Source organism: Natrix helvetica (genome assembly GCF_964273705.1).
Source record: "Natrix helvetica genome assembly, chromosome: 7".
Lineage (NCBI taxonomy): Eukaryota > Metazoa > Chordata > Lepidosauria > Squamata > Natricidae > Natrix > Natrix helvetica.
The window spans coordinates 37138337-37161244 of record NC_138558.1 but is presented as its reverse complement, the minus strand read 5'-3'; the positions used below and the strand labels follow the sequence as shown (position 1 = coordinate 37161244).

At 37.5% G+C, this 22908-nt stretch overlaps 2 protein-coding genes across 4 annotated transcripts in view; one reads left to right on the top strand and one right to left on the bottom strand.

Moving 5' to 3' along the window:
• The window catches only part of MFSD8 (major facilitator superfamily domain containing 8), a 253501-nt gene that overhangs the window by 128475 nt on the left and 102118 nt on the right, over nt 1-22908 (bottom strand). The gene's annotated exons all lie outside the window — the stretch shown is intronic.
• INTU (inturned planar cell polarity protein) overlaps nt 1-22908 on the top strand; it is a 29883-nt gene that overhangs the window by 3781 nt on the left and 3194 nt on the right. For all 3 annotated transcript variants that reach the window (XM_081959565.1, XM_081959564.1, XM_081959566.1), the window contains exons 2-13: nt 2576-3159; nt 5983-6068; nt 7346-7546; nt 8429-8547; nt 9248-9337; nt 9635-9712; nt 11172-11352; nt 14821-14874; nt 17135-17197; nt 17670-17888; nt 20314-20607; nt 21713-21810. In XM_081959565.1, coding sequence (XP_081815691.1) covers nt 2576-3159; nt 5983-6068; nt 7346-7546; nt 8429-8547; nt 9248-9337; nt 9635-9712; nt 11172-11352; nt 14821-14874; nt 17135-17197; nt 17670-17888; nt 20314-20607; nt 21713-21810 — 2067 coding nt within the window. The remainder of the gene's footprint in view (nt 1-2575; nt 3160-5982; nt 6069-7345; nt 7547-8428; nt 8548-9247; nt 9338-9634; nt 9713-11171; nt 11353-14820; nt 14875-17134; nt 17198-17669; nt 17889-20313; nt 20608-21712; nt 21811-22908) is intronic.

Genomic DNA, 22908 nt, shown 5'->3' with positions numbered 1-22908 from the left:
TGAGTGGCTGTGGCTACCGGCGCCCCGGTTCAACCAGCTTACTCCATCACTGGCCATTGGGGGCGAACGTCTGGCCCCCGTGGATCGGGTACGCAATTTGGGCGTCCTTCTGGATACCCGGCTGTCCATGGATGACCATGTGACAGCCGTGGCCAGGGGGGCGTTCCACCAGGTTCGCCTGGTGAGCCAATTGCGTCCCCTATTGGACCGGAGCACCCTTCGCACAGTCACTCATGCGCTTGTGACGTCCCGGCTAGACTACTGTAACGCTCTCTACATGGGGCTCCCCTTGAGATGCACCCGAAGGCTGCAGCTGGTTCAGAATGCGGCCGCGCGGGCAGTCTCGGGAGTCTCTGGCTACTCCCACGTAACACCTCTCCTGCGCGGGCTACACTGGCTGCCTGTGGCTTTTCGGGTGCGTTTCAAGGTGTTGACGATCATTTTTAAGGCGCTCCATGGCAGAGGACCTAGTTATTTGCGGGATCGTATCCTGCCCCATACATCCCTTCAGCCGATTTGCTCACACAGAGAGGGACTCCTCCGGGTGCCGTCCACTAGGCTGTGCCAGCGGGCGACGCCTAGGGGAAGGGCCTTCTCTGTGATGGGCCCGACCCTCTGGAATGACCTTCCCCCCGACATTAGAATGACTACGAATCTCCGCTCCTTCCGTCAGAAACTTAAAACCCACCTATTCCAGCTAGCCGGCTTGGCCTAATTCCATCTTTCCCACCTCAGTTTTATTTCTAAATTTTTAGGATTGGTTTTAGGGTCTGTTTTTAATGTTTTTAATTTTTATAAATTCGTACAGGGGTTGTTTAATTTGAATTTTAGCTATGTATATGATTGTGTGTATGTTTTTAAATTTATTCCTGTACACCGCCCCGAGTCCCTCCGGGGAGAGGGGGCGGTCTAGAAATTTAATAAATTATTATTATTAATTATTATTAATCTAGTCCAGTTTCTAAGCAAACACAAGCTGACACATAACACAATTTGATCTGATGTGGGGAAAAAGTGCTACATTTGTCTCATTGTTTAGCAACCTGCAAAGATTTAACAATGTTTCCCATATATAAAATATATAAGATTGAATTCACTATTGGATTATAGGGAATGCTATCTTCATTCTGTTAATAACCTAATAGTAACTTTGGAAGAGGTAGCTCTTTCTCTGAAGAAACAGGTGTATACTTAGAGTCGTCCTAGACCAGTGATGGCAATCCTTTTTCGCCTCAGGTGCCAAAAGCACGTGGGCACGCGCTATCATGCATGCTCGCATGCCTACCTCCATAATATAATGCCCCCCCGCTGTGCCCCCTACGCATTCACAGGGCAGTAGGAGGGTGTGTGTGTGTCACGCATCTCCAGAGGGCGAAAAATGGCCATAAATCAAGGCCGAAAAGCAGCTGTCAGGGCAACGCCTCACGGGCCCTCAGAAATGGCTCATGTGCCATAGGTTCGCCATCACGGTCCTAAACTTTTGGCTACTACTTAAACAACAGACAGAGGCTATTCCTGCAGTGGTCTTTGTCCAGATTTGGCTGGCATGTCAGTTCCATCATTTCCTGGAGAGGGAAACCCTGGCACTGTGACACATTCCATAAAATTTACTGTAAAGATGCTGCCCTTGAAATCTATTTGGAAGCTGCATTTAGTCCAAAATTTGGAAGCCCATCTGTTGGTGGATGACAGATTCCAATACAATTAAAAGTGTTGATAGTTACCTTAAAAGCCTGATGGTTTGGGACTGAATATACATGGGGTCATCTTCACCCATACAATAATATCTAATGGAGAAGGCATCCTTTTAAGTGTTGTTTAACTTAACTGAAGCAGTGTTTCCATTAGAACATAAAAGTAAGTCTTTTATGTTGCTGCTTCCTTCTTTAAACAGTAGTTCATTCAAGTTTAGATCAGAACCAGCCTGCTAGCCTTTAGACAAACTGCTAAGGCTTGATTATATTATGAAGTGTTTGCAGATAGGTAATAATGTTAAATTCCTAATTTGCAAAAGAATATTGTTATGGTGAATTTCACTTAAATGAATGACATAGGTTATTATAATGTCCAGTGTAGCAGAATAGATTAGGGATTAGAAACCAGTAAAGGAGTTTTGTAGTGCAGGGTTGAAATGAGGGGTCCTTGGTGCTCTCTGAGCTTGGTTGTTTTCTTGCAGAACTTAATTACCCAAACTAGGTAACATTATCAATTCTAGTCAGTGATGTTACCGAGTTTGGGTAATGAAAAGTCTGCAAAAAACAACCAAGTTCAGAGATCACCAAGGATTTCTCAGATTAGAAGCCACCAACCTCCACATATACACTTTTTATATTTTAAAAATCATGATCAATATTCACAACCATTGTTATCATGACTAATTTAGTTCTGTATGTTGTGCCAAAAGTGTTTGGTTTGGTTTTATTGGACTTATATTGGTTGGTTTCAGCATCCAATGCTTTTGAAGCATCCAAATAGTAAATCTTTTGAGTGATAGTTTCTTGGTCCTCTTCTGCACTTCATAACAATTTTTATGTTAATTATAAATTAAATATACCCTTTGTCATCTTGTCCATAGTGACATTGAACCTGAGTGGTTGGATAGTGTACAGAAAAATGGAGAATTATTCTACCTAGAATTAACTGAAGATGAAGAGGAAACCATCCCTCATGACAGTTCTCTTGCTAGATATATGATGAACCATGTGACATTTCGTGAAAATGAAGCTGAAATTTTTCATGAGAAAGCTGTAAAAGATAGAAAGTGTGAACATAGATTGCAACAGTTTACTAATTTATTAAAGAATAAAGGTCTTCTGAGGCATTTTGAAAAGAAGAAAGCAAGTAGTAAAGTCACTGTCCATAATTATGGCCCAGCATCCATATTGAAATACCATTCTTGCCATAAGATGGGAGATGTCGCCCAACAGCTGTACAAAGATATCTACATTTATGTAAATCCACATAAAGACTCAAATGCTGCAACAGTGGACCAACATGAGCTTCTGGAGTCCTTAATAGGAATTGTCCACCAACCACCATGGACAACAGCTGAAAAATATAATCATGGTAGTGAATATAGAAGCACTAATGAAGAAAAAATTACAGTACGTGGTTTCATACCAGGAAGCTCAGCAATAAAGTCTGGACAGATCTTAATTGGTAAGTTTAATATTTTACACACTTCTGACAAAACCAGTATTGTGGAAAGTGGATAGACTTATTTCAGTTTTGGTACTGGTCTTTTGATTAAGGAATAGGTCATGGTTTGAGAGATACTAGTCTTACTTGAGCAATAAACATTTAACATGTTTATACCTCAGGGGTGTCAAACTTGCATTGTCATGGCATTGTGATGTGACATATAGTGACTTTTTCCCCCTTTGCTAAACCAGGCGTGGACGTGACCAGTGCATGACACATTCAGCCCGTGGGCTGCGAGTTTGACAGCCCTGTTATACATAATAGAACAAGAATATATTAAGAAGTCAAATCACATCTTGAACTTTTTAAAAAAAAAATTAACAAGAAGTATATCTAAAGGTCTTTCTGGGTCTTCAGAATAATATTTTTCCCCCTGTTCAGATGTTTTTTGTTAATTCTCATCTTATGGCATACATACACAAAAGTAACCAATGTAATTGCAATAGATATTAGGAGCAGGAGGATGTAACATAAATTGTATTATAGACAATATTGTTATCTCGGTTTGTCTGTAATATGAAATACAGGTAGTCCTCAACTTACAACTACAATTGAGCCCAACATTTCCTTTGTTAAGTTAGACATTTGTTAAGTGGGTTTTGCCTCATTTTACAACTTTTCTTGCTACAGTTGTTGAGTGAAACAGTGGTTGTTAAGTTAGTAACACAGTTAAGTGAATCGGTTTCCCATTGGCTTTGCTTTTCAGAAGGTTACAAAAGGTGATCACATGATCCCTGGACACTGTGGCCATCATAAATGTGAGTCAATTGCCAAGCATCTGAATGTAAATCACATGACTATGGGGATGCTGCAATGGTCATAAGTGTGAAAAATGGTCATAAGTCACTTTTTTCAATGCCGTTGTAACTTTGAACAGTCACTAAATGAACTGTTGTAAGTTGAGTACCACATATGCTATTTGAGTATGTTGGAGTAAGAATAATGTAGTTATTGCCTTCATTCATTATAACCTTATGTCATTTGTACAAGTGAAATGTGATTATACAGTATTTTTAAGGATCATACAATAAATTGGAACTCTTCAAAATCATTTGCCTACTTCGTGGAATAAGTAGGGAGTTCAGAAATTGTTACCAACCCAAAGATTCCCAGCATGAAGTCATTGTAAAGACTCATATGCAGGGAAATATTGCAAAGCTAGATAGCAATAGCACTTAGACTTATATACCACTTCACTGTGCTTTGCAACCCTCTCTAAGAGGTTTACAGAATCAGAATATTTCCTTCAACAATCTGGGTCCTCATTTTACTGACCTCAGAAAGATGGAAGGCCGAGTTAACCTTGAGCCAATGAGAATCAAACTGCAGGCAGTTGGCTAGCAGTCAGCAGAATTAGCCTGCAGTACTACACTCTAACCACTGCACCAGTAGTGGGATTCAAATTTTTTTACTACCGGTTCTTTGGGCGTGGCTTGGTGGGCATAGCAGAGGAAGGATACTGTAAAATCTCCATTCCCACCTCACTCCAGGGGAAGGTTACTGCAAAATCCCTATTTCCTCCCGATCAACTGGGACTCGGGAGGCAGAAAATAGATGGGGGCAGGGCCAGTCAGAAGTTGTATTTACTGGTTCTCCAAAGTACTCAAAATTTCCGCTACTGGTCAGAACCTGCTAATACCATCTCTGTATTGCACCACCATAGCTTTTACCTACCTAGATATAGGTATTACATCTAACATAGCAGGAAGAAAGGAAAACTTTTGTTTTCTTTGAGAAAAATGGAAGATCATATATAGATGAAAATATTTTGAATAGGATATAGTATATTATCTTCTATTTTGTAAGGGTATGGTATCTTTTTGAGCAAACAGGCTAACTCTTGACTGTTAACTAGAATTAAAGCCTTAAGCAACTGAGATATAAAATAAGCATATGCTATTGACAGTGAATTCCAATTTTAATAGAATGTTCAGAGGGCTAAGGATAAAATGAGTAGTGCAGATTTTTTAATAATTAATTTTATTTAAATCCAGATTAGCATTTTGGAAAGCATGTTATCTTATTCTAATATAGAAGTTGCTCTTTTATAGGCTAGTCAGTTTTTACTTCTGCTCTAGCAAGGTTCTTTTGACTCCAAATTGACAAGGGATTCCAAGCCCACAAAAAAACAAAAAACCCACCCTTGTCTGAGGAGAAAATTAGAAGATTTTGTGGTTGAAAGAAGAAACCTCTTATTAGACCTAACATGGTATTCAGCAGGTTCTGACCAGTTCTGGAGAACCGGTAGCGGAAATTTTATGTAGTTCGGAGAACCAGTAATACCACCTCTGACTGACCCTGCCCATCTATTCTCTGCCTCCTGAGTCCCAGCTGATCGGGAGGGAATGAGGATTTTGCAGTAACCTTCCCTGGAGTGAGGTGGAAATGGAGATTTTACAGTATCCTTCCCCTGCCATGCCCACCAAGTCACGCCCAACAAGCCACACCATGCCCACCAAGCCACACCATGCCCACCAAGCCACACCATGCCCACCAAGCCACACCCACAGAACTAGTAGTAAAAAAATTTGAATCCCACCACTGGACCTAAAGAAACATATTTGGAATTGATAGTTGTTCATATCCTGTTCCAGGAACAAAAACATTGCTGGAAAGGGAAGCAAAGAGAACAGATAATTTCATATATAAGTGTCTCAAATGAAATAAATATTAATCTTCAATGCATGCGTATAAATCAGCCACTCTTAAAAAACATCCTATTCATTGTTTGGAATTCTATTTGGTTTGCTTCCTTAATGTTGCTTTTCCTTCTGCTTTCAGGAGATGTCCTTGTTGCTGTAAATGATGTTGATGTAAACTCTACAAATATAGAAAGAATTTTGTCTTGTATTCCTGGTCCTATGCAGGTATACGTCAGTTGACTTTATTTAGACAAGCATGCAAACATTGTTTTTTAATACTAGTTTTCTCTATGAATCATACATAAAACACACCTTTCTTTGTAATCCTTGATGAAAGTAAGTTGTTGTCAGGGCACCGATTTGCAGAAGAGAGCACATATTTTAGTCATTGACTAGGTCTAGGATGAGTGTCTCAGGCTCTTATTTGGTCATATTCCTTCAACTAAAAAGGATAAAATGGATGATCTTGAAAATAAAATATATATATTTCATATTTATTTTTTTCAAGGTATGTATGTTTAGAACAGGGGTGTCCAAACTTGGGAACTTTAAGACTTGTGGACTTCAACTCCCAGAATTCCCCAGCCAGCCATGCTGGGGAATTCTGGGAGTTGAAGTCCACAAGTCTTAAAGTTCCCAAGTTTGGACACCCCTGGTTTAGAATAATGATTGTGTTCTGCTCTAGCCAGTCCTGTCTATCTACCTACAATACAAATATTAAAAATCAATAAGACAAGAATAGGGTAAAGGAGAAGCATTAAAATTTTTAGCACTAAGCAGAAAGATTGGAGAGACGTATTGTTGCCTGAGCAGTTAAGATATGATCTTTGTCATTTCCCTTAATCACTCTCTAAACAGAAGAGATGCCTTTTTTACCATTTGGTATAATTCCATAATCAGATGCGATTATGCTGTAAACATCATTTACAGCAACTACAGTTTGGGCAGAACTCTTCTATATCTTGAAAATGGCACCGTGTTTTCTGAATCGGTGATGTAGAGCCTTAAAAACCTTAAATAATCATAACAATATAGGGACAAACGTGAAAAATGCACAGAAGTAGGAATGGGTGGCGCATAGACACTGATGGTCAACTTTCTTCAACTTCTTGAAGAAAATCAAATCATAAAGGTAATGAACCAATAATAATTACATTAAATGATATTTATCACAGTGAGACAAAAAGTATGAAGCAAAAAAGACATTCTAGAGCAATTGATAATAGTGAATATCACTTGCTGATTCCAATATGACAAATGCATTTAAATTACATGAAACATTTATTTGCTCCATTTTAAAAAATCTGAAAGCAGATTACACTTCAATTATACTTTTGCAGTTGTTAATAATGAACAATTTGGATTCATTACTTCATTATATTTATGTAAATCATGGCTTACTGATCCTACTTCTGTGTATGTTTGAAACTACTACCTGTCTAGAAAACATTTCTAAAGATCCAAATTATACCCAGTGAAAATATTATTAATTCTTTTAACAGGTAAAATTTACATTTGAAATAGCAGCAATTGAACCAACAGGAACATCTCCGTCAAGGAGTAAACAGACAGAATCCTCTGAAAACAACTTGGTGAAGCTGCTGTGGAAAGATCATAATAATGATTCGCAGTTCTCTCTGCAAAGTATACCACATATTGTAATGTATCTCTCACTTAACTTGGAATCTGATTCATCTGATGAGGTAGGAATACATTTCTAAAATAGTGCGTGTATCCTGTCTTTCAAAAGCATTGGTCACCAATAATAAGACAAACACAAATGCAACAAAAAAGCAATGAAAATAAAAATTGTTTCCAAGAAACTGTGGAGACTAGGAAGAGAGCAAGAATAATCTATAATTACAAGCAAAAGAGTGGCAAAACATGGAGGTGGATTTAAGGATCAGCCTAAAGTCCCTATGTAGTCAGGATAAACTTATAAATAGCTTGAGGACCTATAATTTAAAAGAGAAAAATTGTAAAGTGCGTTTTAAATTGGCGTGGGAGGAACACTTCTATAATTTTAAATGCCAGTATTATAATCTCAGTTTTCTGAATTTTGATGCAACAGACTTTACATGTAACAGAACAAAGTGCATAATGATATCATTTCACAAAAGAGAGCGACTTCATAAGTATTGATTTACATAATTTGTGTAATGTCTCTTAAGGAGATTGTGGGATAGCAGAAACCTATTTGGTCCACTAAAGTGGGATTTCATATTAGAACTTGGATTCAGTAAGATAATGTACAGTCTCTTTATTTTCACAAAACAGTAATATTATTAACCTGGCTTGCAATTAAAAACTTTTTAATTACAAATGACTTTATTATAAAAAATTTTAAAGGGTGCTAATAATTTAATAATATGTAGTTATAAAATCAGCAGTAATTAAATGTACTAGCAAATTGTGTACACAAATTTCCCAAGGAATCCATCCTTTATTCTTGATTGTGAGGTTTTTACAATACATTTCTCTGATGAGAATTTTTAGATGAAATCAAGAAAGATCAATTTTAATTATGTATATGGATTTTCCCATAATTTTCTTAACTGATACACAAACTGACATTTCTTTGGCAGCAAGAAATTATTTACCAATATCCCATATCAGAAGCATCTCAAAAAATAAAAAGTGTAAGAGGAATATTTCTCACTCTCTGTGACATACTGGAAAATATGACTGGGACACAAATAATTAGGCAAGTATTGCTCTAATCATTTATGCACCATCACCAGATTTCTTATCTTTTTCTTTAGAATTTAATAATTTTATACCTTTGGTTTAAAATTGCTCTCCCTGATCTCTCATAAACCATGATTATTGAAAACTATCACCTGTTTTCATGAGAAATAGGAAAAGAATATACTATATACCCAAAAATAGACGTATCACAATTTTTTAAAAAGTCCACCAAATCAAATTGAATGCTGTTGAATATTATTAATGGGCTGCCAAGTTATTGTTATTTTTATTGTTGGTTTTTGTATTTTAACAATTAGTATAAATTATTTAGGATCATAAGAACTGATTAAGTATTGTAAGCTAAGTAAGTATTGTAAAATAAATAATAAATTGAATATGGTCATGTGCTTCTTGAATTGTAAACGTTATCCTGGCTATCAAAGTTGTCCAACACTGGATAATATGACAAATCATATAGTAGTACTGGCTTGGCATCTGTTATATTATTTGCACAGTGCAAGCTGCATATTAAGATAATATACATATAGGAGAATAATAAAAAGAAACTGATGGGAAGAATTTTAGCAATTAACTATTGCTTGAAAGTTAAAATAGGAAAGAAACTGAGTTTTTATGCATGGTGCTAACTGACACATTTGTACAATGTTATAATTGCATAACCATATTTTCTTTATTGTTTTGTTGACTTTTTATAGTTCATCTATGTTTTTATGTGGGAAATTGATCCATGTAGCTTATTGGAAGAAGGCTGATAAGCTGCTCATAATTGGCCTTCCAGCTGAAAGGTACATTTCTGTATTTTTCCCTTTTTAATATTTTGGTCCCTAAAATTATTCATAAATATTTACTAAAATCAAAAGATCATCCTTCTAAGATAGTTGTTAAATTCTAGTCTCTTATGGCATATAACAAAATTAAAACAATATTTTAAGTATAGAACCCCCAAAATTAGTTTGTGTCCTTTTCATTTGCTTTTAATGACACAAGATTGTGCGCTATTCCTTGCACACATTTTTTCCTTCCCCCTTATATGCATTTATTCCATTACAAAAATTATCTAAAACATTATTCTGGTTTTCTAGTGTACCTCTCTCTCAGCTAAGGAACATAATTGCAGATGTTGTGAGAATATTGACCTTTGTATACAATTCCTTGGATAGGTAAGCATTCCAGTTCTGGACTATTGTAACTAAGTCTATGCATTTTCACTTCGGTTGCATACTTACATTGTTTAAAATGTACTTGTAGGATTATATTTTGATGGATAAATCCAGTTACCATATTTTGAATTATGCTTGAAAATTCTGTCAGTTTCACATGTGATTTGCTCAGCAGAATGGGAGTGAAAAATAAAACTCAAATTATTTAAATTCCCAGGAGATAAAGTGTAGCTTTGTTTGCTAGATATACTTTATATGTTTTAAATAGCAATATAAAGATGAATCTCTGAGTATATTTTGAAATATATGAAATAAATATTTCATTTTGTTTTCTCAGTTTTTCATAATAAAGCAAGTTGTTCACAGACATTTGTTTGTTCAAATAGTTTTTTCTCTTACATTCTTCAAAGATCAGTTTCCTATTGGAATCTCAAACTGTTTCAGAAGCTCCATTTAGAATTTGAAAATTTTGCTCTTGCATATTTTGACCTGGGTATAGAATATTTTTCTAACCCCAACATGGTCTAGGACAAGGGTATCAAACTCGCAGCCCACAAGCTGGATGCGTCAAATGCTGGCCAAACCCATCCCCACCCCCATTTTAGCAAATAGAAAAAAGTCACGATACATCATGTGACGATGCGAGTTTGACACCCCTGGTATAGGATATGCCACTGATGTATTGAATTTTTATCCTTTATACCAGGGGTATCAACTCATGGCCCGGGGCTGCGGGGTGCTTAGATCTGGCCCGCAAGAAACAGCAAAGGACCGGCCTGTGGTGCCTGTGCCAGCAAAAACAAAGTTTGGGAGGGCCATGTGTAGGTTGCAGGAGTCCGTCACAGCCGAAAATGGAGCTTGGGAGCCCGTTTTCACTGGCAGAGCGCTCAAGCCACCACGGTCGATGCCCCTGACACAAGTAACGTTGAGCTGGCCCTGGCCATGCCCACCCTCGCCCCAGAGGTCAAACACAGCCCTGATGCAGCCCTCAATGAAATCAAGTTTCACACTCCTGGGTTATACCATAGCCACTAAACAAAGTCTAAACAATGTAAAAGTGGAAGCATCTTGAAAATCATGTATATTCTTTCATATTACATTTACATATTGCATATTACATTACATGTAAGTAATATTGTCTAATAAAAGAATATGAGTATATTTAGCTTATGAAGATTGTACTTTTACCAGAATAACAGTAATCAGAGCATTCCACATAGGAGAATAATTAAATTTAAAATAACTTGTATTGATTTTAAAAATGATTACAACTGAATTTTTCTTCCTTTCTTTTTCCTACTGTCCTTTCTGGTACTTCTCTCCTTTTTTGTTTTTGTTTTGTTTTCTGATTTCTTAAGTCTTCCTATATTATGTTATAAATATCTTATGCTAGCTAGACAGATTATATCAAGAACCAGCATATTTCTCATTTTTTCCAACTTTTCGTTTGCTTGTTCAGTGCTTTTTGTCAGGCAGGAAATACTTCTCGATTGGATTATTTCTTCAGCCTGTTTTTCCGGCAAGTTCTTCAGCATGCCAACTCCAATGCCAACCCTGATTCTCACCACTATGATAACAGCTCATTACTTTTATACAACTTTCCAGGAGTACGATGGCTGTTGCTGCCCCAAAATATTAAAGTAAGTTCGATTACAGATTTTTAAAAATCAGACATTAGTCTAATTGAAGTTACCAAAATACCCATAGACATTTTCATGTATGTGCCAAAATATTCTGACTCAATATTGTTTTATCCCTCAGTCTGCATAATTAGCATATAGATGAACTACCATAGTAAATTCAAATAGTCATAATATACTAACTAGATCATGTTCTGAACTGTAGCTCCAAATAGCATGTACTCAGAAGTTTGTATTTCTGAATATTTAGCTTTTAAATATTAGCACAAGCCAGAAATTCATGGGATAGTTACAAGGCAGAAGCCACTGCTCATTAAAAACATATTAATGTTACTTTTAAGCTTAAAAAATAGCTCCTTGAACTAGTCCTCTGGAAGAATGACGCATGGACAGATGAATCAAACCTAAAAATGTTGTGCCTACATCGGTATTATTGTGTCTTGCAAGCACTGCATTCCATAATAAAATCTTAATGTCAAGCATGAAACTTGTAGTATCCTACTTTGGGGATATTTTGCTTCCTTGGGACCTAAACTATTTCTGATCTTTGAAGAAATTATCAATCTGCTTTTTATCAGAAAATTATACAGGAGAACATTAGAACCTTTGTTAGTTGAACCTGAACTGCCAGTGAGTCATGCAACAAGACAACATGCTCATGCCTTCAAGAAAATACACAAAAGAATGAATGAACAAGAACAAAATACATGTTTTGGATTAGCCAAGCCCAGACTTGAACACAGTGGGAATGTTTCTTTAAGATCTGAAAGAATAAGTTGATGCAAGTAAGCCTCAAATACTACTGAGTTGAAGCAGCTTGTTATGAAAGAATAGATCAGAATATTCATATAGTGATGTGAGACATTGTTCACCAATTATAGGGTGATTTTGTTGTAGTTCGGGGAGTCCCTTCGGGGAGAGGGGGCGGTCTAGAAATCTAATTAAATAAATAAATAAATAAATAATAGTTACTGCAGCTAAAAGTACTTAATCAATTACAAACTTGAAGGGGCAATTAGGTTTTCATTCTAGCTTATCCCATGTTGCATGTCTTTGTTTATGAAAGGAATTTCTCGGTTAACATGCATATCATTGAACAGAAGGTATTGGTGATGCTTGTTTACTCTGATTCTTTATATAGAATCCACATTAACATTCAGCAGCAAAATAAGTACAAATTCAGAATCAAGGTGCTTTTTCCACAGAATCACACATGATCCTTCTAAAATGTTTCAAAAGTTTATGTTTTTAAATCTATATTGTTGCATTCCTCTCTCCTTTTACCTTTACCTTTGATATCGGGGGGGAGGTCATTCCAGAGGGTTGGGCCCATCACAGAGAAGGCTCTACTCCTAGGTGTCGCCCGTTGGCACTGCCTAGTGGACGGCACCCGGAGGAGCCCCTCCCTGTGAGAGTGAATCGGTCGCAGGGAAGTGTGTGGTAGGATGCGATCCCGCAAGTACCTAGGTCCTGAGCCATGGAGCGCTTTAAAGATGGTGATTAACACCTTGAAACGCACCCGAAAGACCACAGGCAGCCAGTGCAGCTCGCGCAGGAGCGGTGTTACGTGGGAGTACCTAGTACTCCCAAAAATAGCCCGCGTGGCTGCGTTCTGGACTAGCTGCAGTCTTCGAGCGCATCCCAAGGGAAGCCCCATGTAGAGGGCTTTGCAGTAGTCCAGCCGAGACGTCACCAGTGCATGAGTGACCGTGCGTAGGGCATCCCGGTCCAGTAGGGGGCGCAATTGGCGCACCAGGCGAACCTGGTGGAACGCCCCCCTTGCCACGGCTGCCACATGGTCATCCATTGACAGCCGGGCATCTAGGAGGACGCCCAAATTGCGCGCCCGTTCCACAGGGGGCAATTGCTCGCCCCCTATGGTCAGCGATGGAATCAACTGACTGAACCGGGGTGCCGGTAGCCACAACCACTCAGTCTTGGAGGGGTTGAGCTTGAGTCTGTTGTCCCCCATCCAGACCCCGACGGCTTCCAAACACCAGGTCATCACCTCGACAGCCTCGTTGGGGTGGTCTGGGGTGGAAATGTACAGCTGCGTATCGTCAGCGTACAGATGATACTCCACCCCAAAACCACGGATGATCTCCCCCAGCGGCTTCACATATGCGTTGAACAGAAGGGGCGAGAGGACCGACCCCTGAGGCACCCCACAAGTGAGTGGCTTCAGAGTCGACCTCTGCCCCCCTGCCAACACACATTGCGTCCGGTCGGAGAGGTAGGAGCCGAACCACCGCAAAACGGTGCCTCCAACTCCCATCCCCCCCAGCCGGCGCAATAGGATACCATCTCTCTCTCCCTCCCCCCCTCTCTCACACACACACTGTATTTCTACATAGAAATTACTGACAAATTGCTAGAATTAACATATAGGTCTCATTCTTGAAGGAGATGATGTTTTAGCAATTCAAGACTGGGACAATTATAAAACGTTATTTAAAGCCTTACACATTTAAATGTTATTTAAATGTTGGCCTCATATATTTCTGAGTGAATTTGTTGTGGTATGTGGTATGACATTTCAAAGTGTGGATTTTTTGATTTTAAAGAAAAATAGGCCATACCAGAAAAGTGGCTTATTCTATTATAAAATGGTAGGTTGTGACATATCTATAATAAGAATTCAGAAAAAGTGATGTCCCAAAATAGGGAAATGTCATTTGTTTTCAATTGTAGACATAAAAGAACAGAGGAAATGAATGATATAACCACTAGCTCTGTGGCTAAGAATTTTTGCAACATCGGATTAAAAACTACGTTTTTTTAAGACTATAAGGAGTGCCTCTGCTTTCTGACAAATTTTAGAACGGACATCTTTACATTTGGGGGATAATTACTAGGTTATATAAATAAAAGTGATTTCTTGTTTCTTAGGTAAAATAAAGGTATTATGTGAGAATTTGTGAAAAACATTCCATAGAGATAAAGTTTAAAGGCTTAGTGAAAAGATTTTTCTAATTGTGAGGGTGCGATGTCACGTTTTCAAGGAAGCTTTGTGCCTTGTAATTCATTAGCATGAGGGTGAATGTCTTCTATTAAGCATTGCATTGGAGGCCTAAAAAGTATAATCTTTTTTGCTTTATCTGTAAAAACAAGCAATGTGTAATTACTGTATATTTTTCTTTTGATCCATTTTATAGTAGTTTCCAACACCTTGCTGATATGTCATTTGTTAATTATTCTGGATTGAAAAATGTAGTTGTGATATTAAGATGTTGTTCAGTATTGAGAAGCTTTTTCAAACCAGGAACAAAAGTCATGCTTGCTTGCTTAATTAATTAATGTCCACAGATGACTCTGGTGGCTTACAAATATTAAAACTGCACATTAAAATAATAAATAATAAAGCACTAAATAACCACAGTAATACTGTTAAAAGATAGGGAGTAGGAGAACACAAAATACACAAACATATATCAACATATATGAACGTTTTCTGCTTATGTATTTTAGGTAGAAATTGATGCAGCTCTGAGTGACCTGGAGGCAGCAGACTTTGCAGAATTGGTAAAGCCTTTTGTTTTTAATCAGGCGTTTTGTGCATTTATGTCAGTTCTTCATTATTTAGTAGATAAATTACTTTAAATGCTGATTTCAGTGGTATGCCAGTTATACATGTAAGAGACAGAATTGGGATATCATCACTGGTGGCTCATCAAAGCTACAATGGAGTCTCTGCTCCTATCATTATCCTCCTCTTTTTCATTACTCTTGGTTTGGTCATGTGGTTCAAAGAGAGAGTATCAACTAAAAGTAAGAGGGCCACGCAAAAGAAAATCTCATCTTCTTCCTCATAGATGCAAATTCCACGTAGTAGTTTTTCCTTCTTACTATCATTTCCTATTTTTTCCAGAGGAGGGATAAAGCATAAGGAGAACTGCAAACTACAGCATGCTTAATAAGAATTGGATCTATAGGAATTGGGAACAAAAATAAGGTGAAATACTGCAGGAAAAGATGAGATAATCCAAATAGGTTGACTGTCTTAAAAATGGAATACCATTCATTCATGTTTTGGTTGAAAAAATATAGATGATTTTTTTAAAAAACATTTCAATATTTATTTCTAACAAATGGGTCATTTATGTATGAAATTTCTATTTGCAAATCTTGTTATTAACTACAAGGACATGGAGTGACAACTATTAGGCCTATATAACAGTCATAAGTATAATTTTGAATTGTAGGATCATGATAAATTCATTTTAATCCCCCGGTTCATGTAATCCCCCGGTTCATGTAACATTGGGCACTATCTAATAAAATGAAATTCAATGGTGAAAAGAGGAAGGTTCTACATTTAGGCAAGAAAAACAAAACGCACAGGTACAGTATAGGTGGTACCTTGCTCAATAGTAGTAACTGTGAGAGGGATCTTGGAGTCCTAGTGGACAACCATTTAAATATGAGCCAGCAGTGTGCAGCAGCTGCCAAAAAAGACAACACAGTTCTAGGCTACATAAACAGGATAGAATCAAGATCACGTGAAATGTTAATACCACTTTATAATGCCTTGGTAAGGCCACACTTGGAATACTGCATTCAGTTTTGGTTGCCATGATGTAGAAAAGATGTAGAGACTCTAGAAAGAGTGCAGGGAAGAGCAACAAAGATGATTAGGGGACTGGAGACTAAAATATATGAAGAACAGTTGCAGGAACTGGGTATGTCTAGTTTAATAAAAAGAAGGGCTAGGGGAGAAATGATAGCAGTGTTCCAATATCTCAGGGGTTGCCACAAAGAAGAGGAAGTCAAACTATTCTCCAAGGCACCTTAGTGTAGAACAAGAAGCAATGGGTGGAAACTATTCAAGGAGAGAAGCAACTTAGAACTGAAGAGAAATTTCCTGACAGTTAGAACAATTAATCAGTGGAACAGCTTGCCTCCAGAAGTTGTGAATGCCCCAACACTGGAAGTCTTTAAGAAGATGTTGGATAGCCATTTGTCTGAAACGGTATAGGGTTTCTGCCTAGGCAGGGGGTTGGACTAGAAGACCTCCAAGGTTCCTTTCAACTCTGCTATTGTATTGTAAATGGTAAACAAAAGAGATGAGAGCATCAAGACTTGTTGCACCCTACAAGTGAGGGGCTAAAGACACAATTTCGCCTCCTCATCGATCATCACAAAATAGTGTCCTCAATACTGATCAACAGTATAGAAAGCCACTGAGAAATTAAGGAGTATAAAAATGGACATAATATCCTCATCTTGGCTCTGGTCCAGGTCATTCACAAGCACAACCATTTCCTGTCTCCACTCCACTGGGTGACCCGGTCTGAAATGTGAGTAAAGTGGTTCAGATAATGAATTACTTCTAAGATCAACTAAAAAGGTCGGAGACCAAAAAGAAATTCTCCAAAATCATTGGGTCTAGCAATCAATCACTTCTTAAGGAAGGGTCACATTATAGCCTGTTTGATAATGCCATCCTTTAAAGAAGTAGATGTCACCACATAGACCCAGAACAGGACCTGGATCTTATAACAGGTGGCTGAGCTCACAATCCTGAAGTGCATTCTACTTCCTCAAGTTTTTTCAAAGTTATACAAGTTTACAGATAAACACTCCAGACTCTGTCCTAGTCATGTTCACTGTATCTGTTCATTTGGTGTCTTCTCTGGAATATACTGCACCATATTCTGTGTCAAATTATATATCCTGCTGGTCAAGTAAATAAGGCAAAATTAGAAGTATTCTATTCTTAAATATTCTAAAACTACATATTGGATGAGCTAAAATCCAAAATTTATTGTCTTTCTTTTTACAGTCTGAAGATTACTATGATGTGAGACGACAGTATACATTTTTAGGCTCATGTCTCTTCTATAAGGTAAGCTTTTGCAAACTTTTCTGCTTTCTGGTAAATTGATTATATTCAAACAAAAAAGCCAAATTTAATATATAAGATGTTAATCGAGGAAAAAAAGATTTTTAAGTCACAATAACTATAATAAGACACAGGTGGGTTTGGGTGTCTTATTCTATGTATCTACTGTCAAACCTATTGCCTTTCTGAGATTTCTATACAGAATAATAATTTTTAATTTGTCAACTCAATTCACCTGAAGATGGTAGGCAGTTATATATTAGGATCAAATAAATTTACCATTATCAGTAAAAATGACAGTGCTTAATTTAAATTTGTTATGACTCAATTGGTTTGGACTGAGTTTTGTACCAATATGTAGTACTTGGATTTTTTTTTTAAAAAAAGAACTAATGTAAAGTTTACAACATAAGAAGTTCTAAAAAAAACTACTGCATGGCTGTATAATAATGTATTGTCTGTGTTTTTATTTTAGGGATATTTAATTAGTAGCCACTTGCCAAAGGAGGATCTTATTGATATTGCATTATACAGCAGGCATTATTGCCTTTTGCCCTTAGCAGCAGAACAGCGAATTGGTCAGTTAGTAATATGGCGAGAAGTATTTCCACAACATCATCTTCAGGGTTCTCCAACTTCATATGAAGGATTCCAAGAACCCTTAGCAAGATACTTCTTACTCATTGTTGGCTTGGTAGGTTTTTATAGCATGAACATTGCTTCTCTGGGCTTTGCTATTCCTAATTGATGCAATGCACCTTATAGTGAGAACATGGTAAATTTCTATCTATATAATCATGTGCCAAACTTGATTATCAAGTGTCTACGTAATGCTGTGCAAAGCATTTCAAAGGGATGCAGAGAATTTCAAAGGCAAGCAAGAGTACCATTCCTGGAGTCATTAAGGCATTTATGTCCTCTAGAAGACTCATTATAGCTTTTCTGATGGGTCCTCCATGAGCACATGCACAGACAACTCTTTACTCTGCCTATGAGTGAAGTAGCTTTGCATGTACAGGTAATCTTACTTAATGACCACAATTGGAACTCCATTGCTAAGTGAAATGGGCATTAAGTGAGAGATCCTGTAACTACAACTTGCAATTGTACTGCCAGTTACTCCATTGAACCTTTTTGGGGAAGCCAACTGTGAACTATGCAAATGGCGATCATGTCACCATGGGATGCTGTGATGCTCCTAAATGCCTGCCAGTTGCAAAGTGCCAAAATATTGGTCCTATAACTGCAAAGATGCTGCAGTGGTCATAAGTGCAAGGGCCGGTCATAAAGTTATTTTTTCAGCACTGTCATAACTTCGGGTGGTCACTACAAAGGACAGTTGTTAAGCAAGGACTACATGTACATTTTTTTTTAAACTGATTCAAGAACTGGAAAAAGCCTTTAAAATGTGTTGCAGGAGAAATGTAACTGTTTTCTTACTTCAAGGAGGGATTCTTTGCTTATACCAGGACATATTGTGATATACCCATCAAATACTTTGTACATCAGTAGTGAAAATTAGCATTTCTTGTCTATTCATGTTGCTTCAAGTATCTAGGTTGACCTTGTTTAGCAACTGCTTCATTTAGCAACTATTCACAATTATGATGATAATAATAATAATAATAAATTTGGATTTATTAGCCGCTCCCTTTCCGGGCAGGACTCGGGGCGGCGTACACCAAGACATATATAAACATACATATATACAAAAGACATACATGCACGGAGGAGGTAATAGATTAAAACATTAAGACAAATTAAAACCATTAACAAATAAAAAATCCAATATACAATAAAAATTTAAAATTTAAAAAAGACAGTCAGGAGGAATATGAGAAGATTACGGTTGAGCCAGGCCGGATGATTGAAAGAGGTGGGTCTTCAACTGTACACGGAAGGAGCGGAGATCGGAAATAATCCTGATGTCACGGGGGAGGTCATTCCACAGGGCTGGGCCCATCACAGAGAAGGCTCTGCTCCTGGATGTCGCCCCCCGACACTGTTTGGCGGACGGCACCCGGAGAAGTCCCTCTCTGTGTGAGCGAATTGGTCGTAGGGATGTGTGGGGCAGGATGCGATCCTGCATGTAACTAGGTCCTCTGCCATGAAGCGCTTTAAAGATCATAATCAAAACCTTGAAACGCACTCGGTAGACCACAGGAAGCCAGTGCAGCTCGCGCAGGAGAGGTGTTACAGGGGAGTATCTAGACCTCCCCATAATCACCCGCGCGGCCGCGTTCTGGACCAACTGTAGTCTCCGAGTGCATCTCAAGGGAAGCCCCATGTAGAGAGCATTGCAGTAGTCCAGGCGAGACGTCACTAGCGCATGGGTGACTGTGCGTAGGGCATCCCGGTCCAATAAGGGGCGCAATTGGCGCATCAGGCGGACCTGATGGAACGCCCCCCTAGCCACGGCTGTTACATGGTCATCCATGGACAGCCGGGCATCTAGGAGGACGCCCAAATTGCGCACCTGTTCCATGGGGGCTAGTTGCACGCCCCCAATGGCCAGAGATGGAAGCACCTGGTTGAACCGGGAGGCCGGAAGCCACAGCCACTCCGTCTTGGAAGGGTTGAGTTTTAGTCGGTTGCCATCCATCCAGATGATAAAATAATACTGTGACCAATTGTTGCATTTCTAAACTTCTCAGGACTATAAAGCAAAGGGAAGCTGAATTAAAACATAAGCACAATTTGGTTTCATTTAGCGACTGCTTCGCATAAGAAACAAATTGCTGCTCCTTGTTATGGTTACTACATCTATATACTAAACACCTGCATAAGCTTGACAGGGGAGGGCTTATCAGCTATTCCCACGAGCACAAATGCATTCCATATTCTAGTACAGAAGAAGTGTATTTATATAGTTTATTTATATTAATGTTATAGACCATTTCATTTGTCTTTAGATTACAAAACAAGAAAAAGTTCTTTTACCCCCAAACTAATTTTTTAAAATTTTCTTTCTCTCAAGGGTTTTTGTGAGTGCTGATTGTTAGTTTTAGAATTTACTTATTTTATGTAACCTATTATGCGCAATCGATCTCTCAGTATGTATATAAGTATGTATGTATAATAAATGCACTAGCAGAAATATATTTTTCCCTTTTTTTTAGAAGCATTTTATACTGAGTGTATTGCTGGAAGCAGGAGGTTGTTCTTCCAAAGCTATTGGAAATCCTGGACCAGATTGCATATATGTTGACCAGGTGAAATCAACTATCCTTCAGCTGGATGGAATAGATCTTAGCATTGATGAGAGATTAGAGACAGCATCGGCTCCATTGGTGTGTTGCATAGATGGATTCTTCCCTTCATCGTCTGACAAATTGGACAGCTTTTCTAATTTGTCTGTTCTCAGCAAACTGCATTATATGTCAAGTACTGTACCTTCTCCAGCAAACAAAAAAGTGAGTTCTGTTAACTCTTGTCTTGAGGACACATATGCTAAGTCCCTCGAGGAATAAGCACTGTCCTGTCCTGTACACCCCTGAAGGAAGAAATGGAATTCAATCCATATACCATATACAATTGAAAAATCTTAGTGGATTTATTTGTTATTTAAATAATGGTCTGTTTAAGGTGCTGCTGCATTTAATAATGTCCACAAGTAGTGTAATTTTACTTTATTTATATAAAACAAGTTGCAGGGATACTTAATAAGAAGAGAAAATTGTTCATGTCCATGTTGTATCTTTTCAGTATTTTTCTGCTTCATTAAAATTTTATACTTCCCCATCTATTATGTACAACCTAGAGCAGTGGTTCCCAATGTGGGCCCCACACCCTACCGGGGGGGGGGGGGGAATTTAAACCTTGTTTAAACCAAGTTAATGGCCTTATAGGCTTTCTCCGTGTGACTAGAGTTCATTTTTTGAGTAAAGTAAGAATTATAGGTCACAAGGAGGCCATCAGGATTTTAGAGATGCTTAGGTGGGGCATGGCAAAAAAAGGTTGGGAACCACTGACCTAGAGCAAATATGACTTGTCAAAAATTAATCTGTAGGAGACAGTACTAATTGTATATACACAGCTATATCAAAGACTTTTATATAACTGTAATTCTGTTTCTAGAATGAACTGACTATGACCATTGCAAAATTGGGCCGTTATTTATTGCTATTTCTTTCCATACTCAAGTCAGTTCCTATTGTGGTCCTTTCTTCCACAAGAATGAGCTTTTTTTATTCCAAACTTAAGTACTAAATAAAAGTTGAATGCACTCAGCATAATTTATTATTCGTACAGTTTAAGACTTCGGGTGACATCTGTATATTTCTCAAATACAAATCATTTAATAAATAACATCTTTGTTAAAGTGTTAGTTTGCAATAAAAACAGTACTTTTTCCTAGCTAGCATGACATGTCCATTAACACAACAATTCAGCATTGTTCACAAAACATACAAATTCTCTAACGGCTTAATATATTTTGAAAATACAGCCATTTGCCATCTGTAAATTCTGGGACTTGCTTACTCTCTTACTATGAGGCTGTTCTTTTTTATTTCTCAGATCACTAAAAAGAAGCCTGTTCTTCCAAACCCATTTACTTTTGGAACCCTGAAAAAGAATGTCTCAGATAAGGAAGCTGAATTATATAATGCTATGAAGTAAGAATTTTTATTTATAGCTAATTTATAGTATTTATAAAATCTGAGTACATTAATATTTTCCTAGATAATGTGCAGATGGACACATCAAAAATAACATTTCGTTGCAGTTTTTTTTAATCCTTTTTTAAAAAATGAAGTATTTTCAAACAAAGGATTATTTTTGAATGGATAATTACTGAAATTACACAATGTTCAGCATAGTGTTAATAAAAAACAAACATACACAGAATATATTAAGTTTTGTCGTGATATATAAGTAGTCCTCAACTTACAGCCTTTCTTTTAGTGATTTTTACAACAGCACTAAAAAAAAGTGACTTATGATCACTTACTACCATTTAGCATCCCACAATCATGTGATCAAAATTCAGGCGCTTGGCAATTGGTTCATATTTATGATGGTTGCAGTGTCTTGGAGTAAGGTCATCAGAATTTTGCGACCTTCTGACAAGCAAAGTCAATGTGGAAGCCAGATTATTTTAATAATCATATTATTAACTTAACATCTGTAGTGATTCAATTAACAACTGTGGCAAGGAAGGTTGTAAAATGTTGGGGCAAAAGTCATTTAACAACTGTCTCAGAAACAGAAATTTTGGGCTCAATTGTGGTCTTAAGTCTAGGACTACTTGTATGTAGTCCAAGACTATCTATATAAATGTGATTGATTGATTGATGACAGATAGATAGATAGATAGATAGATAGATAGATAGATAGATAGATAGAATAAATAGATAGAATAAATAGATAGAATAAATAGATAGAATAAATAGATGGATGGATAGATGGAATGTTTAAGCTTAATGCTAAAATCTCAGTTGTATTATTTATAAATGTACTGTGTGCATTTTCACAAACAAGTCCTCAAATCATGTTGAACATTGGTGCTGCATAAGGACTTTTTGAAAGTATTTTCTCCTACAGATATCAGCCTATATTTCAGTGCTGAAGCAAGATATAAATTTACACTGTAATAGAATGAAAAGCAGCTAAATAGTGATCCTTATGGATAGGTCTGCTGGCTAATAGAAGCTCTAAATATTTTAGAACTCTAAAGTCACTGTCCTCTTTGTATGGGTGGTAGAGATTTGGAT